The 23,527-nt window shown below is 45.0% G+C and overlaps 1 protein-coding gene across 1 annotated transcript; it reads left to right on the forward strand.

The window, feature by feature from the left end:
• Window positions 1–19,386: 19,386 nt before the first annotated feature.
• On the forward strand, window positions 19,387–22,190 carry LOC136471103 (uncharacterized). The gene is made up of 4 exons (XM_066468835.1): window positions 19,387–19,533; window positions 20,312–20,568; window positions 20,675–21,126; window positions 21,840–22,190. Exons 1-4 carry the CDS (start codon window positions 19,424–19,426, stop codon window positions 22,095–22,097), a joined length of 1,077 nt encoding a protein of 358 aa, XP_066324932.1. The 5' UTR covers window positions 19,387–19,423; the 3' UTR covers window positions 22,098–22,190.
• The last annotated feature ends 1,337 nt before the right edge of the window (window positions 22,191–23,527 follow it).

Genomic DNA, 23,527 nt, shown 5'->3' on the forward strand with positions numbered 1-23,527 from the left:
CATGGGGTTATGAAGCTCAAAAAGAATGGCATAGGTTTACTATAGTTAGCACTTTTAGTAAGTCAAGATTTTATTATCAAGTTATGCTTAAGCTCCCATTTATACCCACATAATCAGCTATCTGAATCATTTGCATCATATTATCATCGTATACCATCATAAATGAACCATAATGAGTAACCAATTATTCTGTGAGTTTTCTGGGCCGCTCATGACCGTGAGCATGGCTGTTATAACAGTTTGTAACCCTCTACAGAGGTGGTGCACATTCACCGCGAGTCGTGATTCCCATATGCCCGGGTTAATTACTCCCATATCACTGCCAAGGTGAGCGGGCAGGGTACACTATGAAGCCATTTCATAGGTTTCTCTAACAAGTTAGGGCTGCTAGGTTTCCTCGGCAGGCAGATGTAGGGACCCCCTTTCCTATGGCACATATCCATCGCGGCTATACACATAGGAACAGAGGCAGCCCTATACCCAATGTGGCAAGCCCCTTTTGCGCGATAAAGATAACCTCTAACAAGCTAGAAAAGGTCCTATTACTGAGCTAAAGTCAGAGCCATATGACTCTCACGGTTGCACTGTCAGTCCCAGCTTTTGCCAACAGGTAAGTCCTTATGGAGGGCCAAGAGCAATATGATCGAAAGTCATTTGCTCCTTCGCCCTATGGATCAGTTGTTATAAAAGCATGTTTTACCTTTAGTTCCATAGAACCATTAACCATTGTATAGACCATGTTCAGTTAGAGCGCTAGCAATCTACCCATATGCAATTAACCCATAGGAGTCAAGGGAACATGTCATCCAATAACTAGGATGTCCTTATGGTTATCAAATTTAGACATATGCACATGAGTGAATGATTAAAGTGAATAGGACATCAAGGTAGGCCCATGCTATACTTGCCTTGGTTAGCAAACTCTTGTTGATCCTGCTGGTCGTCGAAGAACTCTTGGTCTCCAACGTTCTCCTCACCGTCTGAACACGACCAACACAGCAACATACAACATTCCAGGAACATTCATGCAAAGCAAACAATACTACAGCTAGAACGGTACACCAACAGTTTAGAAAACAAATTAAAATGTTTATGAAAAGAATCTATGCCTCGCTACGATCACGGCAACGCGAAGTTCACGAAAAACGGTGCTAAAACACGAAAGTTATGATTTAAACGGGATTTCCTATAGCAATTTATTTAACTAAATCTAATCTCAAAATTTAAAAGTTGCAAACATGATTAACAATGGTACTAACACGTATATTATGAAATTACAAAACTAACGCAATTTGAACGGGTCGATTCAGAGCTAAAACGACCATTCTATAAGCAAAACAGTGCAATGGCATTTCTGTAAATACTGAAAACGTATTTTGGACTAAAACAGTATACTTTACGTTTTCAAAAGGAGAAAGCGTACTCTAGAAATGTGCTTTGGACTGCGGGTTAAGACTTAGAAAAGCTCAGGGTCTCTTTAGCAATTATGCCAGGGCGAAAGGGTATCGGCCATCGGTGGTCGTTGGATCAAGAACGGACGGCTCGGATTAGATCTAGGGGAGGGAGAGAGAAAGAGTTGGCTGGAACAGTGGCTCCGGCGGCGGCGCCCCATGGCCGGCGACGTGGAGCTCGCCAGAGTGTTCGGTTCAGGGCTATGGTCCACGGTTCGATGAACCGAGAGCACCGGGAGATGGCAGGGGAGAAGGGGACCTCGGCTAGGCCGATACGGCGGTCGGAGGATGCGGCCGAGGCGGCGGTCGCCATGGCCGGCGTCTGGGAGCTATCGGGCGCATGCGAACAGGGTCTACGGGCCACGAAACACGCAAGTAATAGCACTAGGAGAAAGAGGGGAGCACGACGAAGCTCACCGCGGCGAAATTCAGAGACGGAGGTGACTCGGGGACGGTTGTCCGTGCGGAGGGTGGACGGCGGATCCTGGCGCGGCAGTTTTGGCTTCCTCGTGCACAGGCGAGCGCGGAATTAGAGTGGGGACGAACAGTAGGGAGGGCGGCGGGGTCATGGCTCGCTTTTGTAGAGGTCGGGCGCGGGGGGCGCTCCCACAATGCACGACGTGGGCGCGGAGCGGCGACGGTTGCGCCAGGACCGGGCGCTGTGATTGTGGGAGGAGGGGGACGGCGCTGACGCGCGGGCCCGGGCGGTCAGCGGCTGAAGGAGGGGCGAAGGCACGGCAACGGCCACCTGGCCGAGCTGGGCCAGCCCAGGAAGGAAGCGGGGGAGGGGAAAAGAGAAGGCGCGTGGGCCGGCGGGAGAAAAGGGCCCGTGGGCTGAAAATGAGGAAGGGAGGGAGAAAAGAAGGAATTTTTTTCTTTTTCCAAATAAATTTTTCAAACTCATTTTCAAGTTGAATTTGAATTCAATTCAAATTTTAGTCAAAGCTAATCATTACAAAAACAAATGTGCAGCATCATGAATGCATCAACATGTTTCTATCCTTATATTTACTTTTAATTTCATAAAAATATTATTTCCTAAATTTGAAATACACATATAATTGCCTAATTAAATCAAAAAAAAAATTATTTCGAAAGACTGAAATTTTTGGGTTACACTGCTCGCGCTGGGCCAGCCTGTGGTTGGCCGCATGGGCTGCCTTGGCCGCATGGGCCGTTTGATGGGCTGCTCGTGCCACGCGCTGGACAGTTCGCGTCGCTGCCCGCGTGCTGGGCTATTAGCGCCGCTGCCTGAGCGCCTGGGCCGCCGTGTCTCGCTGGGCCAGCCGCTGTGCGCGCAGCTGCGTCCGCGTGGATCGGCCATTCTGGCTACTGGGCCACTGTGTGTCTATGGGCCGAGCTTGTCCACCCAGGTCATGCCTTGTGGTGTTGTTTTGTTTTGATAATTCAGTGCCTTTCAAAAATTGAAAATAAAATGTGGAAAATCATAAAAATGTGAAACCAATTTTGTTGAATCTCTAAAATCATGATCTACCTATTATTATATTTTGTTCACATAGTTGGATAATATTCTTGTAAGCTATATAATTAATTTATGGTACTTAATATTGTAAAATATACACTTAGGAATTTCCATGATAAATTGGTAGTATTGTTGAATCTAAAATGTGTACAGTAGGCTCCTAGCAATATTAGGTACTCACTGTAAATTTTGTAGCTCCAGAATAATTAGTTTGCCAAATAGATAATGATGCCATATTACGAATAAAGATTAAATGGGATAAAGAAACAACTTGGGTTTATGTAACTAAAATAATTGTTGGGAAATGACACTTTTCTTGACGATGTTGATACATAGATTAGTACGTTCGTCGTTAGAACTAGCTCGTTAACTTGAGAGGCGTAAATCGTATTGTATCCTTAGCTTGCAAAACCTCTTCTCATCAAGTGGCTTGGTGAAGATATCGGCAAGTTGATCATCGGTGCCAACACTCTTAATACAAATATCCCCTTTTTGTTGGTGATCTCTTATGAAGTGATGGCGGACATCTATATGCTTTGTTCTTGAATGTTGAACCGGGTTGTTGGTGAGCTTTACGGCACTCTCATTGTCATATAACAATGGCACTTGCTTGAATTTGATTCCAAAGTGTAACAGCCTAAAATTTGCCTCTTTTAAAAATAGGTTTAAAATGGTTTATTTATGAATTTTGTGCTCATGACAATGTAGCAATGGCACTTTTTGTTTGAGCATACATGCCCTTGCATTATTTGGTTGAGTGGTTTTGATTGAAAATTTAAAATGGTTTAAATTGCTTTTGCAAATAAAATTAAAAATGGCTTTGAAGTAAAAGAAAAGAAAGAAAAGAGAATTAGAAAATAAAAGAATTTAAAAAGGTGTAAAATTTATTTTTGGAGAACTTACCAAAATTTCTCATTTTTATTGAAAAGTATATTGGAAATAATATTTGAACTTGATTTGATTCATAATCGAAATTTGTTTTGAAAAAGAAATGGAAAAGGAAAAATAGAAACTCTTTGCTCTCCCTCTCCCTCTCTTTCCCTCTGGCAGCCCAAGCCAGCCCACTGCTCCTCCCCATCCTTTTCTTTTCCCGCGCGGCCCGCTTCCTTTCCCTCGGCCTGCCCCTGTTCGTCCGCGCGCTCGGGCCAGCTCTGCTTCCCGCTTTCACAGCCCAGCGCCGCGTCGATGCTCTCCTCCTCTCCTTTGGTCCAGCCGCACGCCCTGGCCCAGTCGGCCCAGCGCTGCGCCGTTTTACACCTCTCTCCCACGTAGTCGCCGATAGGTGGGCCATCCCTGTTAGCTCTATCCCCCTCCTCCCACTCGTACCCAATGTGGACTCCACCACCGCCGTCGCCAAGAGTCCGTGCTGCCCCCGCCCCACGTCGTTGCCTTGCGCCTCAAGTAACTAGCTTCATAAATACTAAGCAGCGCCACACCGCTTCCCTATCCCATTCTAAGCTGTAGATGCCTCGCCGAGCTAACGCAACACCGCCAAACCCTAGCTGTCGTCCGCCGCTGCCACCGCCGAGCATCGCGCCTCTTTCGTGTCTTCATCGCCGGCGCTAACCTCCATGGTGAGTTCACAGTCTTGCTCTCTTTCTCCCCGTGCTATTCCTATCACAATCCGAGGCCTGAAACACCATTTGGCGAAGCTCCGGTGAGGTCCGGCCATGGCGCCGCCGTCTTCTCTCTCTATTCCGGTCGGCGTGCGCCCTCTCTCTCCCTTGCTTCTGTTCTTAGCCATCGAAATTAGATCCGACGGTCGAGATTGCATGATACCCTTTTGGCTTGGCATATTTGCTAAAGAGTCCCTCGAGCTTTTGAATATAGAACCCACAGTCCACTCTCCAGATCTAATCTCATCCATCCAACTCTGATCCAACGGCTTACATTCCTCCATACCCCCTTCGCCTTGGCCATTTTTCATAAAAAAACCCTCTGGTTTTCTATGTTCTAACCTGCCATCCCTGGTTTCTTTCAAAAGAGCCCCGAACTTTTGCTAAATAGGATCCACAGTACTCGGCTGATTTAAAAATCAGATTTTATTTTTTTAATTCGAAAATTAAGTTCCATCTATTTATAAAATTGCCATTACCTTCTGTAGGCTATATCTTCTCTGTTTTAACTCCGATTTGACCCATTCAACTTGCATTTCATAATCTACATGTTCATACTACTGATAGATATGTTTTCAACTTTTAAAATTCGAGGTCAGATTTAATCTATTATTTTATTAAAGGAAATCTTGTTTAATTCATATCTTCTACGTTTCAACTCTGTTTTAGCCCATTTAAGTTGCGTTCGATTCGTAATAACATAAACTATGCATTGGTAACAATGTTTATCATGCCACTATTTCTAAGATTTCATGGTTTAAACACTAACTTGAATAATAATTATGCAACTGGATTTTATAAATAAAATATGATAAATTCCACTTCAGTTTTCAAAACCAAATATAAATTTAACTTAATTCAACTTAGATATTTCTCTAAAATATCTTATGCATCCTTTTAGATAGTTAAAATTAATAAAGCCTATGGTTCTCTTTTAAAAGAAAAACAAGCCTTTCGGTAGCTGTATCTCTTTTGATTATAGCTCCGATTAGCGTGCCTCTCTCGACTATGTGTTTGTAGTGATGCGTAGAATCATGTCTCAAACTCTTTTACTTGTTTTTCTATGATTGGTGTACTATTCTAATTTAGATCTATTGTTTGCTTCGTGTATGATTGCATGGATGCTTGTGTGGTGCTTTATGATCTTGTCCAGTTAGTGAGCTATACGTGGTGAATCAAGAAGCAGATCTTTGAAGATTTGGATTAGAAGAAGGATCTAAGTTTAAGGCAAGTATAGCATGGGATCTTCCTTGTTGTCCTATACACCATTAATCACTTATCATACTACATGTGTCTACCTTGACTGCCACTAAGGATTTCCTAGTGCTTTGTTACCTTGTACCTTGTTACCTATGGGGTATTGCATTGGGTAGTATAATGCTAGTGCTCAACCACAACCATTATCTTGTAACTTGACTAATGGAATATGCAATAAACGTTAAAAGATGTTTTTTAGCAACATGAAACAAGGGGGTTAGAGCATTGGGTTGTTTTTAAGGTGCTCTAGATTCCTCTCCCTAAGGACTTATTTGTAAGTGATCATCCGAGACTTACAGTACAGCTGTGAGGGCTATATGGCTCTGGCTTTAGCTCAGTATGAGGACCTTTTCTAGCTTATTAGAGGTTACCTTTATTGGCGTAAGAATGGCTTGCCAAATTGGGTATAGGACAGCCTCTACTCTTATGTGTATAACCATGATGAAATTATGCCATTCGATAGGGGGTTCCTATATTTGTTTGCCGAGTGAATTTAATGGCCCTAACTTATTAGAAGAACCTTTGAAAGACTTCATAGTGAACCCTGCCGACCTTCCTAGGTAGTGGATTAAGAGGCTAATCACCTCGAGCGAAAGGGTAAATCATAACTCACAGTAAAAGTGTACAACCTCTATAGAGTGTAAAGCTAGTATATCAGCCATACTCACGGTCACGAGCGGCCTTGGAACCCTTACGGATTAGATGATGAACACTGATGATACTGATGATAAAGATACTCACTAATGATTATTGTTTATGCTATTCATTATTCATGTTTACCTGATCTTGTGTTTATATGGGCTTATGATAAGTTTGATGCTACTCAACTGCTTAAAATCATGACTCATTAAAAGCTAATCGTAGTTAAACCAGTGTTAGCCTTTTGAGCCTCATGAATCCCATGTTATATTTGTTGAGTACGACATGTACTTACGCTTGCTTTACTTTTTAAATCTTTGGATAAAAATCCTAGATGGGTACCAGATTGCTAGAGTTTGGAGAAATTAGGCTTGTGATCAACCAGTCAGTTATCCCTATGGAATTAGAGTCTTCACCTGAAGATTGGAGTTGTCTTTCCGCTGTCTGCTGTCTAAGGTTATATTCTTTATACTAAGTACATTATATATTGAGCATTGTCTATTGATATTAGCCTTATTTATAGCTATATGTGAGATTTGACTTTCTAGGCTCACATATGGTGTGTATCTAGTTTTGTTCTTAAAACTGGGTGCTACATAAAGTCACTCAAAGTAGCCTTCATCCAAAGTAATTGAGCACAACAACTACCGTCCAAAATGTACTCTGCTTCGGCGGTTGATAGTGCTACACTATTTTGCTTCTTTGATGATCAAGACACAAGTGATCTTCCCAATAGTTGACATATGTCTGATGTGCTCTTTCTCTCAACTTTACATCTCGCATAATCGGAGTTCAAATATCCAATCAACTCAAATCTTGCTCCTTTGGGATACCACAATCCAATATTTTATGTACGCTTCAAGTACCTCAATATTATCTTTGTTGCCTTCAAATGATTTTCTCTTGGTGAGGTTTGAAATCTAGCATACATGCATACACTAAACATCACATCCAGTCTTGATGCGGTCACATAGAGTAAGTTTCCAATCATAGACCGATATTTCTTTTGATCCACCATGTTGCCACAAGCATCACCATCCAAGCTTCCATTTGTCCACATTGGTGTACTAACAGCTTTAACATCATCCATTCCAAACTTCTTGAGCATGTCTTTGATGTACTTGCTTTGACTCACAAATGTGCCATTCTTCATTTGCTTGATTTGAAGACCAAGGAAGTAACTAAGCTCCCTAATCATGGACATCTTAAACTCACTTGCCATCATCTTACCAAACTCCTCATAAAAATCTTGATTGGTGGACCCAAATATGATATCATCAACATAGATTTGCAATACAAACAAGTCATTTCCAAGCTTTTTGGTAAAGAGAGTGGTGTCAGCCTTTCCCATGTTGAATCCCTAAGAGAGTAGAAAATCTCTCAATCTCTCATACCATGTTTTTGGTGCTTGTTTCAATCCATAGAAAGCCTTTCTCAACTTATAAACATGGTTTGGTTTCTTTTCATCTTCAAAGCCGGGAGGTTGCTCAACATACACAAGCTCATTGATGTACCCATTGAGAAATGCACTCTTCATATCCATTTGATACAACTTGATGTTGTGGGCACAAGCATAGGCTAGCAAGATCCTAATTGCTTCCAATCTTACAACCGGGGCATATGTTTCTCCAAAGTCAAGACCTTCAACATGAGTGTAACCTTGAGCCACTAATCTTGCTTTGTTCCTTATTACTATCCCATCTTGATCTTGCTTGTTCCAAAAGACCCACTTGGTTCCAATTACATTATGATCCATAGGCCTCTCAACTAACTCACATACTTAATTTCTCTTGAAGCTGTTTAGCTCTTCATGCATAGCATTGACCCAATCAACATCCTTCAAAGCTTCATCTATCTTCTTAGGTTCAATGGATGACACAAATGAGAAATGTTCATAAAATGATGCCAATCTAGATCTTGTTTGTACACCTCTAGAAATATCACTAATTATAGAGTCCAAAGGATGATCTCTTCCGACATTGGTTGGTTGGAGCGCTTGCACTTGATTGCTTGCATTTGATTGATCATTTGGTTGAGATGATGAACTAGTCACTTGTTGATCTTGCACTTTATCAACACTAGCACTTGCTTGACTTTGATCTTGAGAACCACTAGCTTGTACATTTGAGTTAGAGAGCACTTGATTCTTGTCATCTTCAACATCAATCACCTCTCTAGGTCTTATATCACCAATGTCCATGTTCTTCATTGCATTGACTAATTGAGTGCCTCTCACATCATCTAGATTCTCATCTTTCTCTTAGGAACCATTTGTTTCATCAAATTCCACATCATGAACCTCCTCAAGAGTACCACTAGCCAAATTCCAAACTCTATATGCCTTGCTAGTAGTGGAGTAACCAAGCAAGAAACCTTCATCACATTTCTTTTGCTCAATCTAGTGCCTTTCTTCAATATATAGCATTTACAACCAAAAACCCGAAAGTATGCTAAGTTGGGCTTTCTTCCATTCAATAGCTCATAAGGTGTCTTCTCCATCATGGGGTGACAATAGAGTCGGTTGCTATAGTAGCAAGCCATGTTGATTGCTTCGGCTCAAAATGAATGACTCACATTGTACTCACTCAACATTGATCTTGCCATGTCAATTAAAGTTCTATTCTTTCTTTCAACTAGCCCATTTGATTGTGGAGTATACTTGGCCAAAAATTGATGCCTAATTCCAAACTTATCACATAAATCATCCACTCTTGTGTTCTTGAACTCACTACCATTGTCACTTTTCACTTTCTTAATGGTTGATTCAAACTCATTATGAATTCTCTTGATTAATGTCTTGAAGATTGCAAACACATCACTCTTGTCACACAAGAAAGAACACTTATGTGTATCTAGTGAAATCATCCACAATCACAAATCTGTATTTGTTTCCACCAATGCTAGTGTATGTGGTTGGTCCAAACAAGTCTATGTGCACCAACTCAAACTCCTTAGATGTGCTCATCATGCTCTTCTTAGGATGTGTGTTATCAACTTACTTTCCGGCTTGACATGCACTACATAGCTTATCCTTCTCAAATGTGACATCTTTCAATCCTCTAACTAAGTCATGCTTGATCAACTTGTTCAGTTGTTTCATTCCAACACGACCAAGCCTTCTATGCCATAACCAACCCATGCTAGACTCAGTGAGCAAACATGTTGACAATTGAGCTTCTCTAGTATTGAAATCAACCAAGTATAGATTCTCATATCTAAATCCTTTGAATATCAAGTTTGAGCCATCTACTCTTATGATCTCTACATCATCCACACTAAAAATACACTTGAAACCAAGATCACATAATTGAGCTACCGATAATAGGTTAAAGTTCAAGCTCTCTACTAGTAGCACATTGGAAATGCTCAAGTCATTGGATATTGTAATCTTACCAAGACCTTTGACCTTGCATTTGCCATTGTCACCAAATGTGATACTATCAATCTCATTGCTCTTATTTTCATTGATTGAATTGAACATTCTTGGATCACTGGTCATGTGTTGAGTGCACCCACTATCAATCACCCAATGCCTTCCTCCGGCTTTATAATTGACCTACAAAAAAAGATCAATTCCTTTTAGGTATCCAAACTTGCTTGGGTCCTTGAAAGCTAGTTACCAAGGTCTTTGGCACCCAAATGGCCTTCTTCTTTGGGCCCACAATTGGTGTACCAATGAACTTAGCTTTCACACCATTGGCACCCTTAACAAGCATGTAACAAGAATCAAATCTAATTGAGGATACATTAGGTTGCTTGTTCTTTTTAGTCTTGCAATATTGTTCTATATGCCCAACTTGCTTGCATCTATTGCAAAACTGACCATTGCCCTTTATAAAGCTAGCTTTGGGAGTGACAAAGGTTGCCTTGCCTTTCTTAGGGGTATAGCCTAGTCCCTCTTTATTGAGAGAAAATCTTTGGCCACCCAAGCACTTTAGCAAGCGGGCATCTCCACCATAGGCATTGCCTAAGGCACGAGTGAGCTCATTCACTTCCTTCTTGAGGGTCTCATTTTCCACCATTAACGAGGCATCACAAGTGAAACCATCACTCAAAGGTGAAGTAGAAGTAGTAGTGCTACAAGAAGGGTTAGTGGGAGCAACAACAATGGACTTATAAAAAGATTCATAAATAATATCACATGTTAGTCCCACATCACATGACACAATCACTTGCTCCTTCTTGGCTTCCTCCATTTTGACCTGCTCGATGAGAGAGGAGTGAGCCTTTTCAAGCTTAGAGTGAGCTTTGCCAAGCTTCTCATGGGCTTCTATTAGCCTCTCATGAGTAGCATTTAGCTCATCAAAGGATTGCTCAAGAAATTTGACTTTCTTGCACAATTCTTTGCACTCATTTCTCTTCATCTCAAAGCAAGTGTGCACTTGCTCATACATGTCCATGAGCTCCTCCTTGGTGTACTCCTCCTCATCATCATCACTCCTACAAGCATCACTTTTACATTCATCATCATCACTCACATCATATTTTACCTTGGTAGGCTTTGCCATGAGGCATGTCGATGGAGTGTCGAAGATGGAGGGCTTGTTGTTGATGGCGATGCTTGCTAATGCTTTCTTGATAGATTTCTTGCCATCATCACTAGATCCATCACTATCCAAAGAGCCATCAATATCCCATGTGACCACATAGCCTCCACCCTTCTTCTTTTGGAAGGTCATCATCTTCTCCTCCTTCTTCTTCTTCTTTTCCTTCTTGTCCTTCTTGTGCTTCTTCTTCTCATCCTCATTATTGTCACTATTGTAGGGACAATCCGCTACAACGTAATCGGGGCTCTTGCAATTGTAGCATCTTCTCACATATTCTTTGCTTTTGGTGTGATCTCTTCTCTTTCTTGCACCATAGCCCTTCTTCTTCATGAATTTGCCCATCTTGCGCACAAAGAGAGCCATAGCTTCTTCATCAATATCACTAAGATCATCATCATCACTTGATTCTTTCTTGGACTTGCTCTTATTCTTGGATGATGAGCTAGCCTTGAATGCTACACTCTTCTTCTTCTTGTCTTCATCTTCCTTCTTGTCATCCTTGTCAACCCCCTCCCTTTCCACACGATATGTCTCTTGTGTCATGACATCACCTAGTACTTGGTTAGGGGTAATCTTCTTTAATCCTCCTCTTATGATAAGCAATCTCAACATCTCAAATCTTGGAGGTAAGCACAGCAAGAGCCACTGAGAGACATCATAATCATTGATCTTCTCTCCCAAAGCCTTCAAGTCATTAGCAATCACTTGCAATCGATGGAACATCTCCGGAATGCTCTCATCTTCCCTCACCTTGAAGCTTGTCAACTTGTTCTTGAGGATGTACAACTTGACACTCTTCATCGCTGGTGTGCCTTCATATGTTTCCTCCAATCTCTTCCACATCTCATTAGCTCTCTCACAATCCATGATTTGCTCAAACACCTTGGAATCAATGGCATTGCATATGGTGTTGAGATCCATTGTATTGCATTACTTATTGGTCTTATCTTGGTTGGTGAGATTGTTGGGATCAATGATAGTATAGTCACTCTCGGTCACATCCCATACTTGATCATTGATTGAATCAAGATACATCCTCATCTTTCTCTTCTAATAATCATAGCATGTGCCATCAAAAGAACGGTGGTTTGCCCCCCACATGGTTGAACACAATTTGAGCCATAATTTGACACCGAGGTTGTTAAGGCTTCAATCAAACGGTGACCACGGCTCCGATACCACTTGAAAGGTCCTAATATGGCTAGAGAGGAGGTGAATAGCCTATTAAAAAATCTATAAACCAACTAGAGCAATTTGATTAGTATGACAAATAGCAAAAAGCAAACTTACTCTAGCTCTACAAGGGTTGTAAGCCACCTATCCAACAATTCTAGTTACTATGATCACTAGAAACACAATTTACTAAGTTAATACTCACTAAGAGCTCTCACACTTGTAACACTAAAGAGTTCCACTAGATGAACTTAAGCTACAAGCAAGCTCCCAATTCTAGCTACACTAAAGAGCTTACTATAACTAGTTTACGGGTATGTAAATGAGTAAGTAAGGTGATTATATCATCGTATAGAGGAGTGAACCAATCACAAGATGAATACTAAATCAATCACCGGGAGAATACCAACAGGCAAGAGACAACCAATTTTTCTCCCGAGGTTCACGTGCTTGCCGGCACGCTAGTTCCTGTTGTGTTGACCAACACTTGGTGGTTCAGCGGCTAAGAGGTGTTGCACGAACCTCGTCCACACAATTGGACACCACAAGAACCTACCCACAAGTGAGGTAACTCAATGACACGAGCACTCCACTAGAGTTACCTTTTGGCGCTCCACCGGGGAAGGCACAAGACCCCTCACAATCACCATGATCGGAGCCAGAGACAATCACCGACCTCTGCTCGACGATCCTCGCTGCTCCAAGCCATCTAGGTGGCGGCAACCACTAAGAGTAACAAGTGAATCCCATAGCGAAACACGAACACCAAGTGCCTCTAGATGTAATCACTCAAGCAATGCACTTGGATTCTCTCCCAATCTCACAAAGATATTGAATCAATGATGGAGATGAGTGGGAGGGCTTTGGCTAAGATCACAAGGTTGCTATGTCAATGCAAAAGGCCAAGTGTCTGAGCTAGAGCCGGCCATGGGGCTTAAATAGAGAGCCCTCATGAATAGAGTCGTTGGCTCCTCTGCTCCCTAAAAATTAGGGCGATCGGACACACCGGTCGGTTTGACCAGACGTAGGACCCCAGCATCCAGTCCTCAGATATTCACCATGTGTCCCTGACTTTAAATGTTGATCGCTCGATCTGAACGGTCATTAGTGCACTTAAGTTATGACCGGACGCGCTGCTCGAAGTGACCAGACGCTCCAACATTGGAGTCCGGTCGATTTTAGTAAGGTTTCATTCTCAACAGGACGCGCTGTTCAAAGTGACCGGACACACCATCACTGGCGTCCGGTCGTTTCTAGTAAAGTTCCAGAGATGGTTTTTCACGACCGAACACGTCTGGTGGCACATGACCGGACCTAGGCCAGCGTCCGGTCAACATAGTCTCTCTCTGTTGCTTGCGTCAGTGTACGTCACTAGGTGACTGGATGCACCCACTGTACGTCCGGTCCCTCAGTCCCTTCAATGTCCGGTCAGGGGACCGAGGGCGACCAACACTGCGCGCCTACTGACCGGACGTAGGGTCAGAGTCTGGTTACTGCGTGACCAGTGTCCGGTCACTGTTTCTTAGTGACTATCCCCTCCTTCATTTTACCAACTTCTCCACCCTTGCTCAAATGCGCCAAACACTGAGTGTGTCACCTTGTGCACATGTGTTAGCATATTTTCAGAAATATTTTTCAAGGGTGTTAGCACTCCACTAGATCCTAAATGCATATGCAATGAGTTAGAGCATCTAGTGGCACTTTGATAACTGCATTTCGATACGAGTTTCACCCCTCTTAATAGTACGGCTATCGATCCTAAATGTGATCACACTCACTCAGTGTCTCGATCACCAAAATGAAAAAGCTCCTATCAAGTTTCACCTTTGTCTTGAGCTTTTTGTTTTTCTTTCTTCTTTTCTAAGTCCAAGCATTTGATCACCACCATGCCATCACCATCATCATGTCATGATCTTCATTTGCTTCATCACTTGGAGTAGTAATACCTATCTCATAATTACTTTGATAAACTAGGTTAGCACTTAGGGTTTCATCAATTCACCAAAACCAAACTAGAGCTTTCACCTGCATGGCCCACCAAGCCTGCCTTCTCCTCTTTATGTCTCCCACAGAGAATATCTACCCACCTGCCCACCCAATGCATGCTTCACGGCGCCGTGCGGCCTTTCGTCCGCCCCACTCTGCATTTGTCGCCGCAACCATCTCCCCGCACGCGCGCCCATCCTGTGTTGTTCACTTCTCGCTCCTGCCCGTCGTGCGCGCCCACCCACGCCTCTCGCTCCTTTCTCCCACAGTCCCACCCGTCGCGCACCTACCTGGCCTCTCGCTCCTTGATCCCACAGTCCCACCCCGCCGTGCGCCCACCCACGCCGTTCGCTCCCACACCGTCGGCTGCCCTACCCGCCTCTGCTAGTTGGTGCTCATGGTGCCGTCGCGCGCCTCAGGTCGGTCCTCGGCCAAGCCAAGGGCACCCATGAGCGCGGCCTGTGCTGGTGGTGCTTGCGCCCCGAGGCCAGAATCGACCGGCCCCGACCTCCCCTCTCATATGTTGCAAATATATATTTCAAGTGTTTTAGAGGTATGTTGCATGTGTTTCGTAAGAATGTTGCAAAGGTAGATCGGGATGGTGCATACGTTGCAAGTGTTTCAAAGGCATGTTTTAAGTGTTTTAGATGCATGTTGCAAGCATTTGTTCAAATTGTTTCATCTGTTTCAGATGTACGTTGCAAGCGTTTTTTATCTGGATGTTGCAATGTTTCACACCTATGTTGCAAGAGTATGTTTGAATTGTTTTAGCTGCAGTCATATGTTGCAATAAGTGTTTTCATGTTGCAATTTGCAAGTGTTTTATTTGGATGTTACATATGTTTCACACACATGTTGTAGTTATATGTTCCAAATGTTTCATCTCCTTCAGTCGTATGTTGCATCCAAGTGTTTCATGTTTTAGAGGTAGAGAGTCATGGGGAACGCCCTAGGCGTCGAGGGATGGGGCGCGCAGCGCACCTAGGATCCTGCAGACAAGGCGTGCTCATCTTCATGCTGGCTCTCAGGCCCTGCCCGCCCAGAGATAGAGGAGGGGGGTCAGGGGGAATGAGCAGCGGGCGCGGTGTTTCCCACGGGCGCGCGGGCGTCCGGACTCGCGGTAGCAGAGAGAGAGAGGAGGGGGCCAAGGGGGAAGGAAAGGCTGGCGCGGCCTTTTCCGTAGACGCGCGGGCGTCCGGACACGCGCTGCGCTTTTGTTTAGACGTCCGGGCACTAGTATATCCCGTTCCTTAGAGACCCGTAGGATACCGTCTAAATTCCAATTTTAGGGACCACAAGTAAAATTCAATCATGTCATTCTAGGTGCATGCATGACCGATGCAATATGTTGGTTCAAACGTTCCAAATCCGAACACAATGAACAAATTCTACCAAATTAAAGCACTCATGTATCTAGGGAAGAATAAAACCGATGAATTATATAATCATAGAAGAATTTCTGCAGAATGCAACATCGGTCTACCCCATTTTCCTCCTCCTTACAAAATATTACTCCTCTGTGTAGATGGAGAACTCCATGACGCTATACATGGTGTGCCACGAATTAACCGGGGTTAATTAGTAGTAATAGGGATTAATTAGCGTCTTGCATGCATGCGGCGACGGGCTGGCCAGGATTATAACAGTAATTAATATTTAATTAAGGCGAAGACACGAAGCGTGGAGGATCGATCAATGCGGGTCGCCGCCGTCGCTGTGGCTTGCATGGTGGTTTTAGGCCGACTTGCGGTACTGGTGCTGCGGCTTGCCGGCGACGGCGGCGTCCTTCTTGGTGTCCATGACGGTCTCGAAGGCGCCGACGAGCGCCTTGACCCTGCTGCACTGGCGCTTCTCCAGCAGCTTGGTGCGCGCCTCCTCGATGACGTCGTTGCTCCGCGCCACCTCCCGGCGCCGCGGCTGCTCCGATTCCGGCCGCGCCTCCATCGCCGTCTTCACCCGGCTGCCCTGGAACCTCCGCATCGCCTCCTTCTTCTCGTCCTGCTCCGCCTCGTGATTCTTGATCGCCTCCTTCACCACCATCACGAACTTGTCCGCCACCACGTCGTCCTCCATTGCGGCTGCGGCGACGATGGCCTCGGGCACCGGCGCCGCTCCTTTCTTAGGCGACTCCACCTCCTCCTCCGTGGAGGCGGTCTCCTTCTCTTCAGCAACGACCGGCGCCGGCGGCGCGTCCTCTCGTATGATCTTCTCGGGGACGATCTCATGGTGGTAGTCATCGTGGCGCTGCTGCTGCTGCGGCCCATCCTGCACGCTGCCCACGGCGGCGCCGCTGGCGACCTCCGCACCTGCAGGCGGCAGCACCGCCGCCGTGTCGGAGACCTTGCTGCTGCCGGCGTTGAGCACCGAGGCCCGTTCCTCGGCGAGGTCCTTGACCGTCCTGACGCGGCCGCGAGATCTGCTGCGTCGGAACGCGCGGGCAGCGCGCTGCATGAGGCGCCTGGGCGACCACAGCGACGCGTAGTACGCGGCGACGGACGCCGCCGGCGTCGGCTTGGGCTTGTTGCCGCCCTGCTGCTGTTGCTTGGTGGGCGTGTCGGTGGGCGGGGACAGCATGCGGCCGAACGACGAGCACGACGACAGCCCGGGCGTGTTGGGCACGGACACCGGGTGGTGCGCCGGGTTGGAGCTGAACGGCGACGGCGGGTCCGCGAGCTCGCTGGCGCTCCGCGGCAGGGACCGCGACGGCGCCATGGCCTGCTTTGGTGTCTGCAAACAAATTGTATAATAATGGTATAAGAGATCCGTGCTGTCGTTGGAGATTCATTATATACGGCTGTATAACCTAAGAGATATGTAATGCACGGTCAATGTGTCCAGCACCCAAACCAAATCAAGACTGCATCTCATAACTTTTGACTTAATCTCCAAGATACTCTTTTCCTTCGTGATCCTCTATATCTATATATATATATATATATATATATATATATATATATATATATATATATATATATATATATATATATATATATATATATATATATATATATATATATATATATATACACACGCGCGCGCGCGGCTTATATTATACATAATAACAATATTAAAGATAAAGCAGAATTCTTCTATGCATCTTTTTACTTCTGATGACGATGATGCCCTCGTGGCCCTTATGAATCAAATTTATAATAACATAAACAAACATATATATAGAGAAAATTAATAAAAAAATCTTTTTTTAACATCCTTACTACGAATCATGATGAATGGCGAATGCAATGCAACAACTACATATACCTCCAGCTTGACCTTCGTGTTGACCTTCATGTTGGAGAGGTGAAGAAGATGAGGATCAGAGGGCTGGATCTGCAATGTTGCAGGGCACTAGGAGGAAGGGACGGCGCAGAGGGCCATCTGAAGCCCTCGCAGACGGCGGCCTCGCGGTGGAGGACGGTGGACGGAGGCGGCCAGCCCAGGCCACGTGTGCAGGGAGGGAGGACAAGTCCTGCAACTCCCAACGGTTTAAGAGAGGCCCGGGTGCCCCACGTGTCAGCGTCCCCAACCGCTCCTCTACACCTACGGTCAGGAGGGTAGTTAGCGGGCGATTATTTCGGTTACCCGCTGGCTAGGCTATCTTTGACCATACCATGCGATCATGCACATGGTCAGCGGCGGGCCCAGGATTTGAGGGCTGAGTATTCAAACTATACATGGGTATTATTTTTTTACAACCAAATGGCTAATATTAATGCCATATAGTTAAAACTGCATAATATATAGTTTAAGAATTGAGCAGAATTTCCATATTCAAGAATCTGAGCATAAATTGAAATTATTTAACATAAAAAGGTACCAATAGTTCAACATAGCAAAGTGGCAACATATGGAATGGCAACATATAGAATTGACAACCAAATGACAATAAAATTTACAAATTACAAGACAACTTTTCGATCCTTCATGCTTTGAAAACGGTTGATAGTGTTCATCCTTTGCTTGCAAGAAGAATTCCCTTTCAATGAATGTAACAAAGCCATCATTCAAGTAATCTTGCCCCATCTTATATCTCAGCTTGTTTTTGATATAGTTCATGGTAGAAAAGATCCTTTCAGCACCGACTGTTGCAACTGGGAGAACTAGCACCAATTTGAGAAGTTTGTAAACAACGTTGAACATATCAACCTTGTCCTTTTTAACAAGCATTATGGACAACTCTGCTAGACCTTTCCAATTTATGAAGCTTTCATCATTTTCTTTTTATACTTGAGACCTAAAATTAAAACAAGAGACTAGACTAAGTAGTTTGGGGACAAATTGGCGAATTGCTATCCCTAAAACTTCGTGAGGAGTGAATCTGAACTTACAGGTCGAAGGTCGTTGCCTGGTGCCTGGTGCCGGCGGCTGGCCTGCTTGCTGCCTGCTAGCTGCTAATCGCACGCCGCCACGCCGCGCCTCCTGCCTCCTTGCCGTCGCACGCTGCACGAGGGCACGAACCGATGAAACAAGGCCCTAAGGGTTTCTTTTGCAAGAACACGCCGCGCGAACCGAGTCGATTCAACTTTCTCCGTGCGATTGCGGGACCAGCGGCCAGCAGGACTGGAGGGCGACCTGGAGCACCGAGCGTGCATCCTTGGGCCTCGGCTAGACAAAATGGGCCTCGGATGGGAAACGAAAACGATTAGAAATTGGGCTAAATTGAGTGTACAGGTAGGAAGTTCACTATATTTTTCTTTTTCTCATATACAGACTTGTATATATATTATATATATGAAATTTTTTGCCAAAAAAATTAGGTATTCAACTGAATACCATTGAATACATGTGGGCCCGCCCCTGCACATGGTATGGTTGATTTCTTCTATGTTTTGAACATAAAAAAATCAAAAAAAGAAAATGTAAAGGATACTGGGGTATCTGAGATAAAAATTAATAAAAGGTAAGAGGGATAAAATCGAATCTCAACGATTACATTCGGGATTTTTTTCGTTTAGTTAATTTGTAGTTTATTTATTTTAATAATTGTATTATATTATCGCAGTTCCTTGCGTGTAGTCGTGTAGGAGAATGGAGATGACACTCAAACGGAAGGTGATAAAGGTTGGCGCCAGCGCCATGGCGCTCCACCGTCCCATCGCGTCGGTCGAGCACTCGAGTCCAGTCACCAGCGGTCGGCCCCATTCTTCCAAAGCCGCCACTTTTGCGCTCGCGAGCTGCTTCGTTGATTACGCCGCGTGAGCTGGGCGGGTGGGGGAGCTTCTTGTCAGCTGAGTGGGCCGCGCGCGAGGGAGCGAGCGTCCGGCTCCGGCGATGGCGGGGGCGGGGGAGAAGGCGAGGGTGCTGGTGGTTGGCGGCGGCCACGCAGGCTCCCTGTTCGCCAAGACCATGCAGGGCCACGCCGACGTCGTCCTCCTCGACCCGTAAGCACCTCTTCCTTTCCTCGCCCGCTCCTCTCCTGCGCCGGCCACCCGCTCGCGGAAATCCCGAGCCGACCGGCTGCTTGCTTTCTTTCTTGGACTGGCTGTCGTGCCTGTGCGCGCGCCGCCGTGGACCATGGCCTACCGGCGGCGCCCAACCACTCTAGCAGCCGCGTAGGGGGCATGAGCAGCCGTGGGCATGCGCCCGTCGGTTGATTTGGCTGATACGCTCGTCAACTTGGCCGGCAGCAAGCAGTCGTCCCTAGGGTTTCAAGGCAAGGACGGACAGCGCAATAAAGCTAGCTTTAATCACTGGGATCAACTCCAACCGTATATATACTAGCTTTCTCGTGCGTGGAGTGGATGGAGCCAGCAGCGCCCATGGCGCGCCACAGCTAGCCCACCACCACGCCACAACAAACCCGGGCCTTGGTGCCTGGGTCTGTGTTTCGTCTTGCTCTCGCTCGCCATCTGTGTCCTCTACATCTTCACGCACTCGGAAAAATCAGGCCGGGCGGCCGGGCCAGTTCGAACGTTGCCGCTGTCATGAGTCGCGGCCTCAGGTGCGGGAGACGGAGAACAAGAGTAATCGCTGGGCTGTGTTTACCTGGGCCACGCATAGAGCCTGATCGACTTGGGCCAAAAAAATTATCTATCTATTCGGTGCTGGTGACAGCTTAGCTTAAATACCTGATGCTGAATGTAAAGTAACATCACCTGGTTCACACTAAATCATAATTGGAACGTTCCTTCGTACATGCTGCCCCCTTTCTAATGACAGGAAAGAGTACCTGGAGATCCCCTATGCTGAGCTGCGCTCCATGGTCGAACCATCTTTTGCTGAGAGGTCATTGATCTATCACAAAGATTACCTCAACGACGCAACCATCGTGACATCTTCTGCGGTCAATATCACCGAACACGCTGTCCTTACTACTGATGGCCACTCTCTTCCATATGATTATCTCGTCATAGCAACTGGCCTTGCTTTGACTTCTCCTGCCAGCAGAGCTGAGAGGATAAAGGAATTCCAGAGAGGTTTTACTGCAGTCAAACCACATAATGAAAAAAAAAAACAGTTACGCTTTTGTGACCTTCGCTGTCATGCATATGCTTTGTTTTGTTTATGCTTGTTATATTACAGATAATGAGAAGATAGAGTCATCAGAATCTGTGCTGATAATTGGGGGTGGTCCAACTGGTGTTGAACTAGCTGCGGAGATTGTGGTAGACTACCCGGGGAAGAAGGTGACCCATATCCATAGAGGACCGCGTCTACTCGAATTCATGGGAGAAAAGGCTTCAAAGAAGTGCCTTGATTGGCTGACTTCAAAGAAAGTAGACGTGCTTCTTCAGCAATCGGTTGACTTGGGCTCATTATCAGACACAGAGAAGGTGTATAGGACATCAGGAGGAGAAACAGTAATAGCTGATTGCCACTTTGTGTGTATTGGAAAGCCGCTGAGTTCGTCGTGGCTACATGATACCATCCTAAAGGAATCTTTGGATAGCAAGGGGAGAGTAATGGTGGAAAAGGATTTAAGAGTGAAAGGTTATTATAACATTTTCGCGATTGGTGACATCACGGATATTCCTGTAAGTTTTCATTACCAACTTGTGATTTTCCTTCTGTTTTTTACTCTGTTAGTTTTCTCCTTGTCCCAACCACGGTGACTTAAATTTGTAGAGAATAGCAACCACTTGATCTAAACTGAACTACTGCCCAAATTTGTGCAGACTGAACTGTTAATGAGTGCATGTCTATGTAGGCTGATTACTCTCAGTTTTCCCAGCAGAACCCATTGAAAATTCGCACACAGTAACTATTGGCTCACGTAAATGAGATTCTACCAAAACCTTGCAAAGAATGAGTATTCTCTATTAGTGCATCATGACACAATGACACTCACATGACTTTAGTTCAGCGGAGACCACTGATATTTGAAAATCATCTCCTAGTTGCACCCATGCCCTTCCGTCATCTTGGCAGTTAGATAATAATCTAAATGATTAATCTGCAGTAACCTAATTCTTGGCAGTTGGATGATATGATAGTTCTCACTACCGAACTATTTTTGGTGTTCCTTATCCTTGATTATGATGCTCTGGATAAAGATTTGTCTGTCTAGTGGATACTGATTACTGATCATCACAATTCATGTTTCTTAAATTTTTATACTGTCCATGGAGCATCCTTGGTTGAAATAAAAAAGGGTCCCCATAGATCATCATCGATCTTTAATGTTGGAAGTAGCAATGTTATCGCAAAAACACTGAAGTTGTTGGCACTAATATCCATCAATTTTCAGGAAATCAAACAAGGGTACAACGCCCACAAGCACGCCCTGCTAGTGGCGAAGAACCTAAAGTTACTGATCAAGGGTTTGCCCAACAGCAAACTGGCAACTTACAGCACCGGTTACCCGCTGGCACTCGTCTCTCTTGGAAGGAAGGAAGGGCTGGCTCAAATTCCCTTGCTGACGCTCTGCGGGTGCTTGCCAGGCAAGATCAAATCCGGGGATCTTTTCATCGGCAAGACGAGGAAGGAGATGGGCCTGAATGGTTGACTCCGGTCCGTGGAAGTTTGAAAATGCTTGTGCCCTCGTTTCCAGACGATGGATTCCTTCAAACAAAGCTTGTATGTTGCTCATATGACCATATGCCTCTGTACTCAGGGGCGGATCTGCCACCGGGGCTGGGGGGGCTCGAGCCCCCCCTACTGTGGCCGAGCCCCTGGAGCCCCCCCTCAGCCCCCCCTAAAAATTTCAGCCATGGGAGGAAGAGAAGGAGGCGCTAGAGGCTAACTGAACTGGAGAACGTCTGAAGGTTGAAGATGAACGTCCTCCACTCGTTCCTGCCCGCCTGGGCCAGCTATTTGATATTGGGCCGCATTTAATTGGAGGACCCAAGTAGGAGCAAACCGGCCTTTTCTTCACTTCTCTGCTTTCTTGCTTCCTGTTTTCCGAAAGGCCGAAGCCAGGCAACTAGCCCGACAGCCCCCAGCCCGTGTAAGCAGTTTTTTTTTTAAAGGATTTCGTTGCTTTGGTCACCCATCGTGCTTAACAGAACTATTGTGTTTACATGAACGTTACCTACTTTGGAATTTCGGATTCGTAATTCCTAAAGTATTAGGCCTAGATACTAATATTACTCTGTTGGTTAGTAATGAAAATTTCATTTACTTCCTCTCGTGATACTTTTTGAGTGTTTATCTAAGCTTACATGTTAAATTGATTGAAATTGCTATATTTGTTTTGTATGGGATATAATTGAGTTAGGCTGGCTTAGCTCTATGTTTAGTCCAGCCCCCCTAAATATTTTTTTCTGGATCCGCCACTGTCTGTACTGTACTTGTCTGATGGTGTGGATATGCTTGGAAAGGTGACGAGCAGAGTGTATGCTACGTACATGTATACAGGGACCTTTTTTGGTCCGATAAAATGTTGTGTTTATTAAAAAGCCGCATTTTGTTTGCTGGCAACTAAACAATGAATCATCTTTGCTTGTTGGCAATACAATGTAATATAACGGTGCTTTCTTCAGAAAAAGAAAAGGAGAAAGCTGGGAGCCTTCCTGCCTGACAGTGGCATGCACTGCTGGGACATGGAGAAGAAATTTTTTGATAAATCACTAGTACAGAAACGGGCTTTACTTCCGGTTGGGAAACCCCTTCAGTCCCGGTTTTCCAACCGGGAGCACGAATCCGGGACTAAATGGCCCATCCTTTAGTCCCGGCTTCTCGTCCGGGACTAAAGGTGCACCTTTAGTCCCGGTTGGTAAGACCAACCGGGACTAAAGAGGCCTCTCGACCTGGCCACGTGGGGCGGCGTTTTAGTCCCGGTTGGTATTACCAATTGGGACTAAAGGTTTCCTTTTTTTTCTATTTTCAATTAATGATTCGTTTTGGTTTTCGAATACGCATTCTACGATGCTAGTAATATACGTATTCTACACGTTTATAATGTTCGAACATTTTGTACAAACTAAAGTATGAAAC

Source organism: Miscanthus floridulus, chromosome 8, assembly GCF_019320115.1.
Source record: "Miscanthus floridulus cultivar M001 chromosome 8, ASM1932011v1, whole genome shotgun sequence".
Lineage (NCBI taxonomy): Eukaryota > Viridiplantae > Streptophyta > Magnoliopsida > Poales > Poaceae > Miscanthus > Miscanthus floridulus.

Coding starts and splice junctions, on each gene's coding strand:
- LOC136471103 (XM_066468835.1), top strand. CDS start 19,424: ATGGCGGGGGCGGGGGAGAAGGCGAGGGTGCTGGTGGTTGGCGGCGGC. Junction 19,534..20,311: donor GACGTCGTCCTCCTCGACCC/GTAAGCACCTCT, acceptor TTCTAATGACAG/GAAAGAGTACCTGGAGATCC. Junction 20,569..20,674: donor GATAAAGGAATTCCAGAGAG/GTTTTACTGCAG, acceptor GTTATATTACAG/ATAATGAGAAGATAGAGTCA.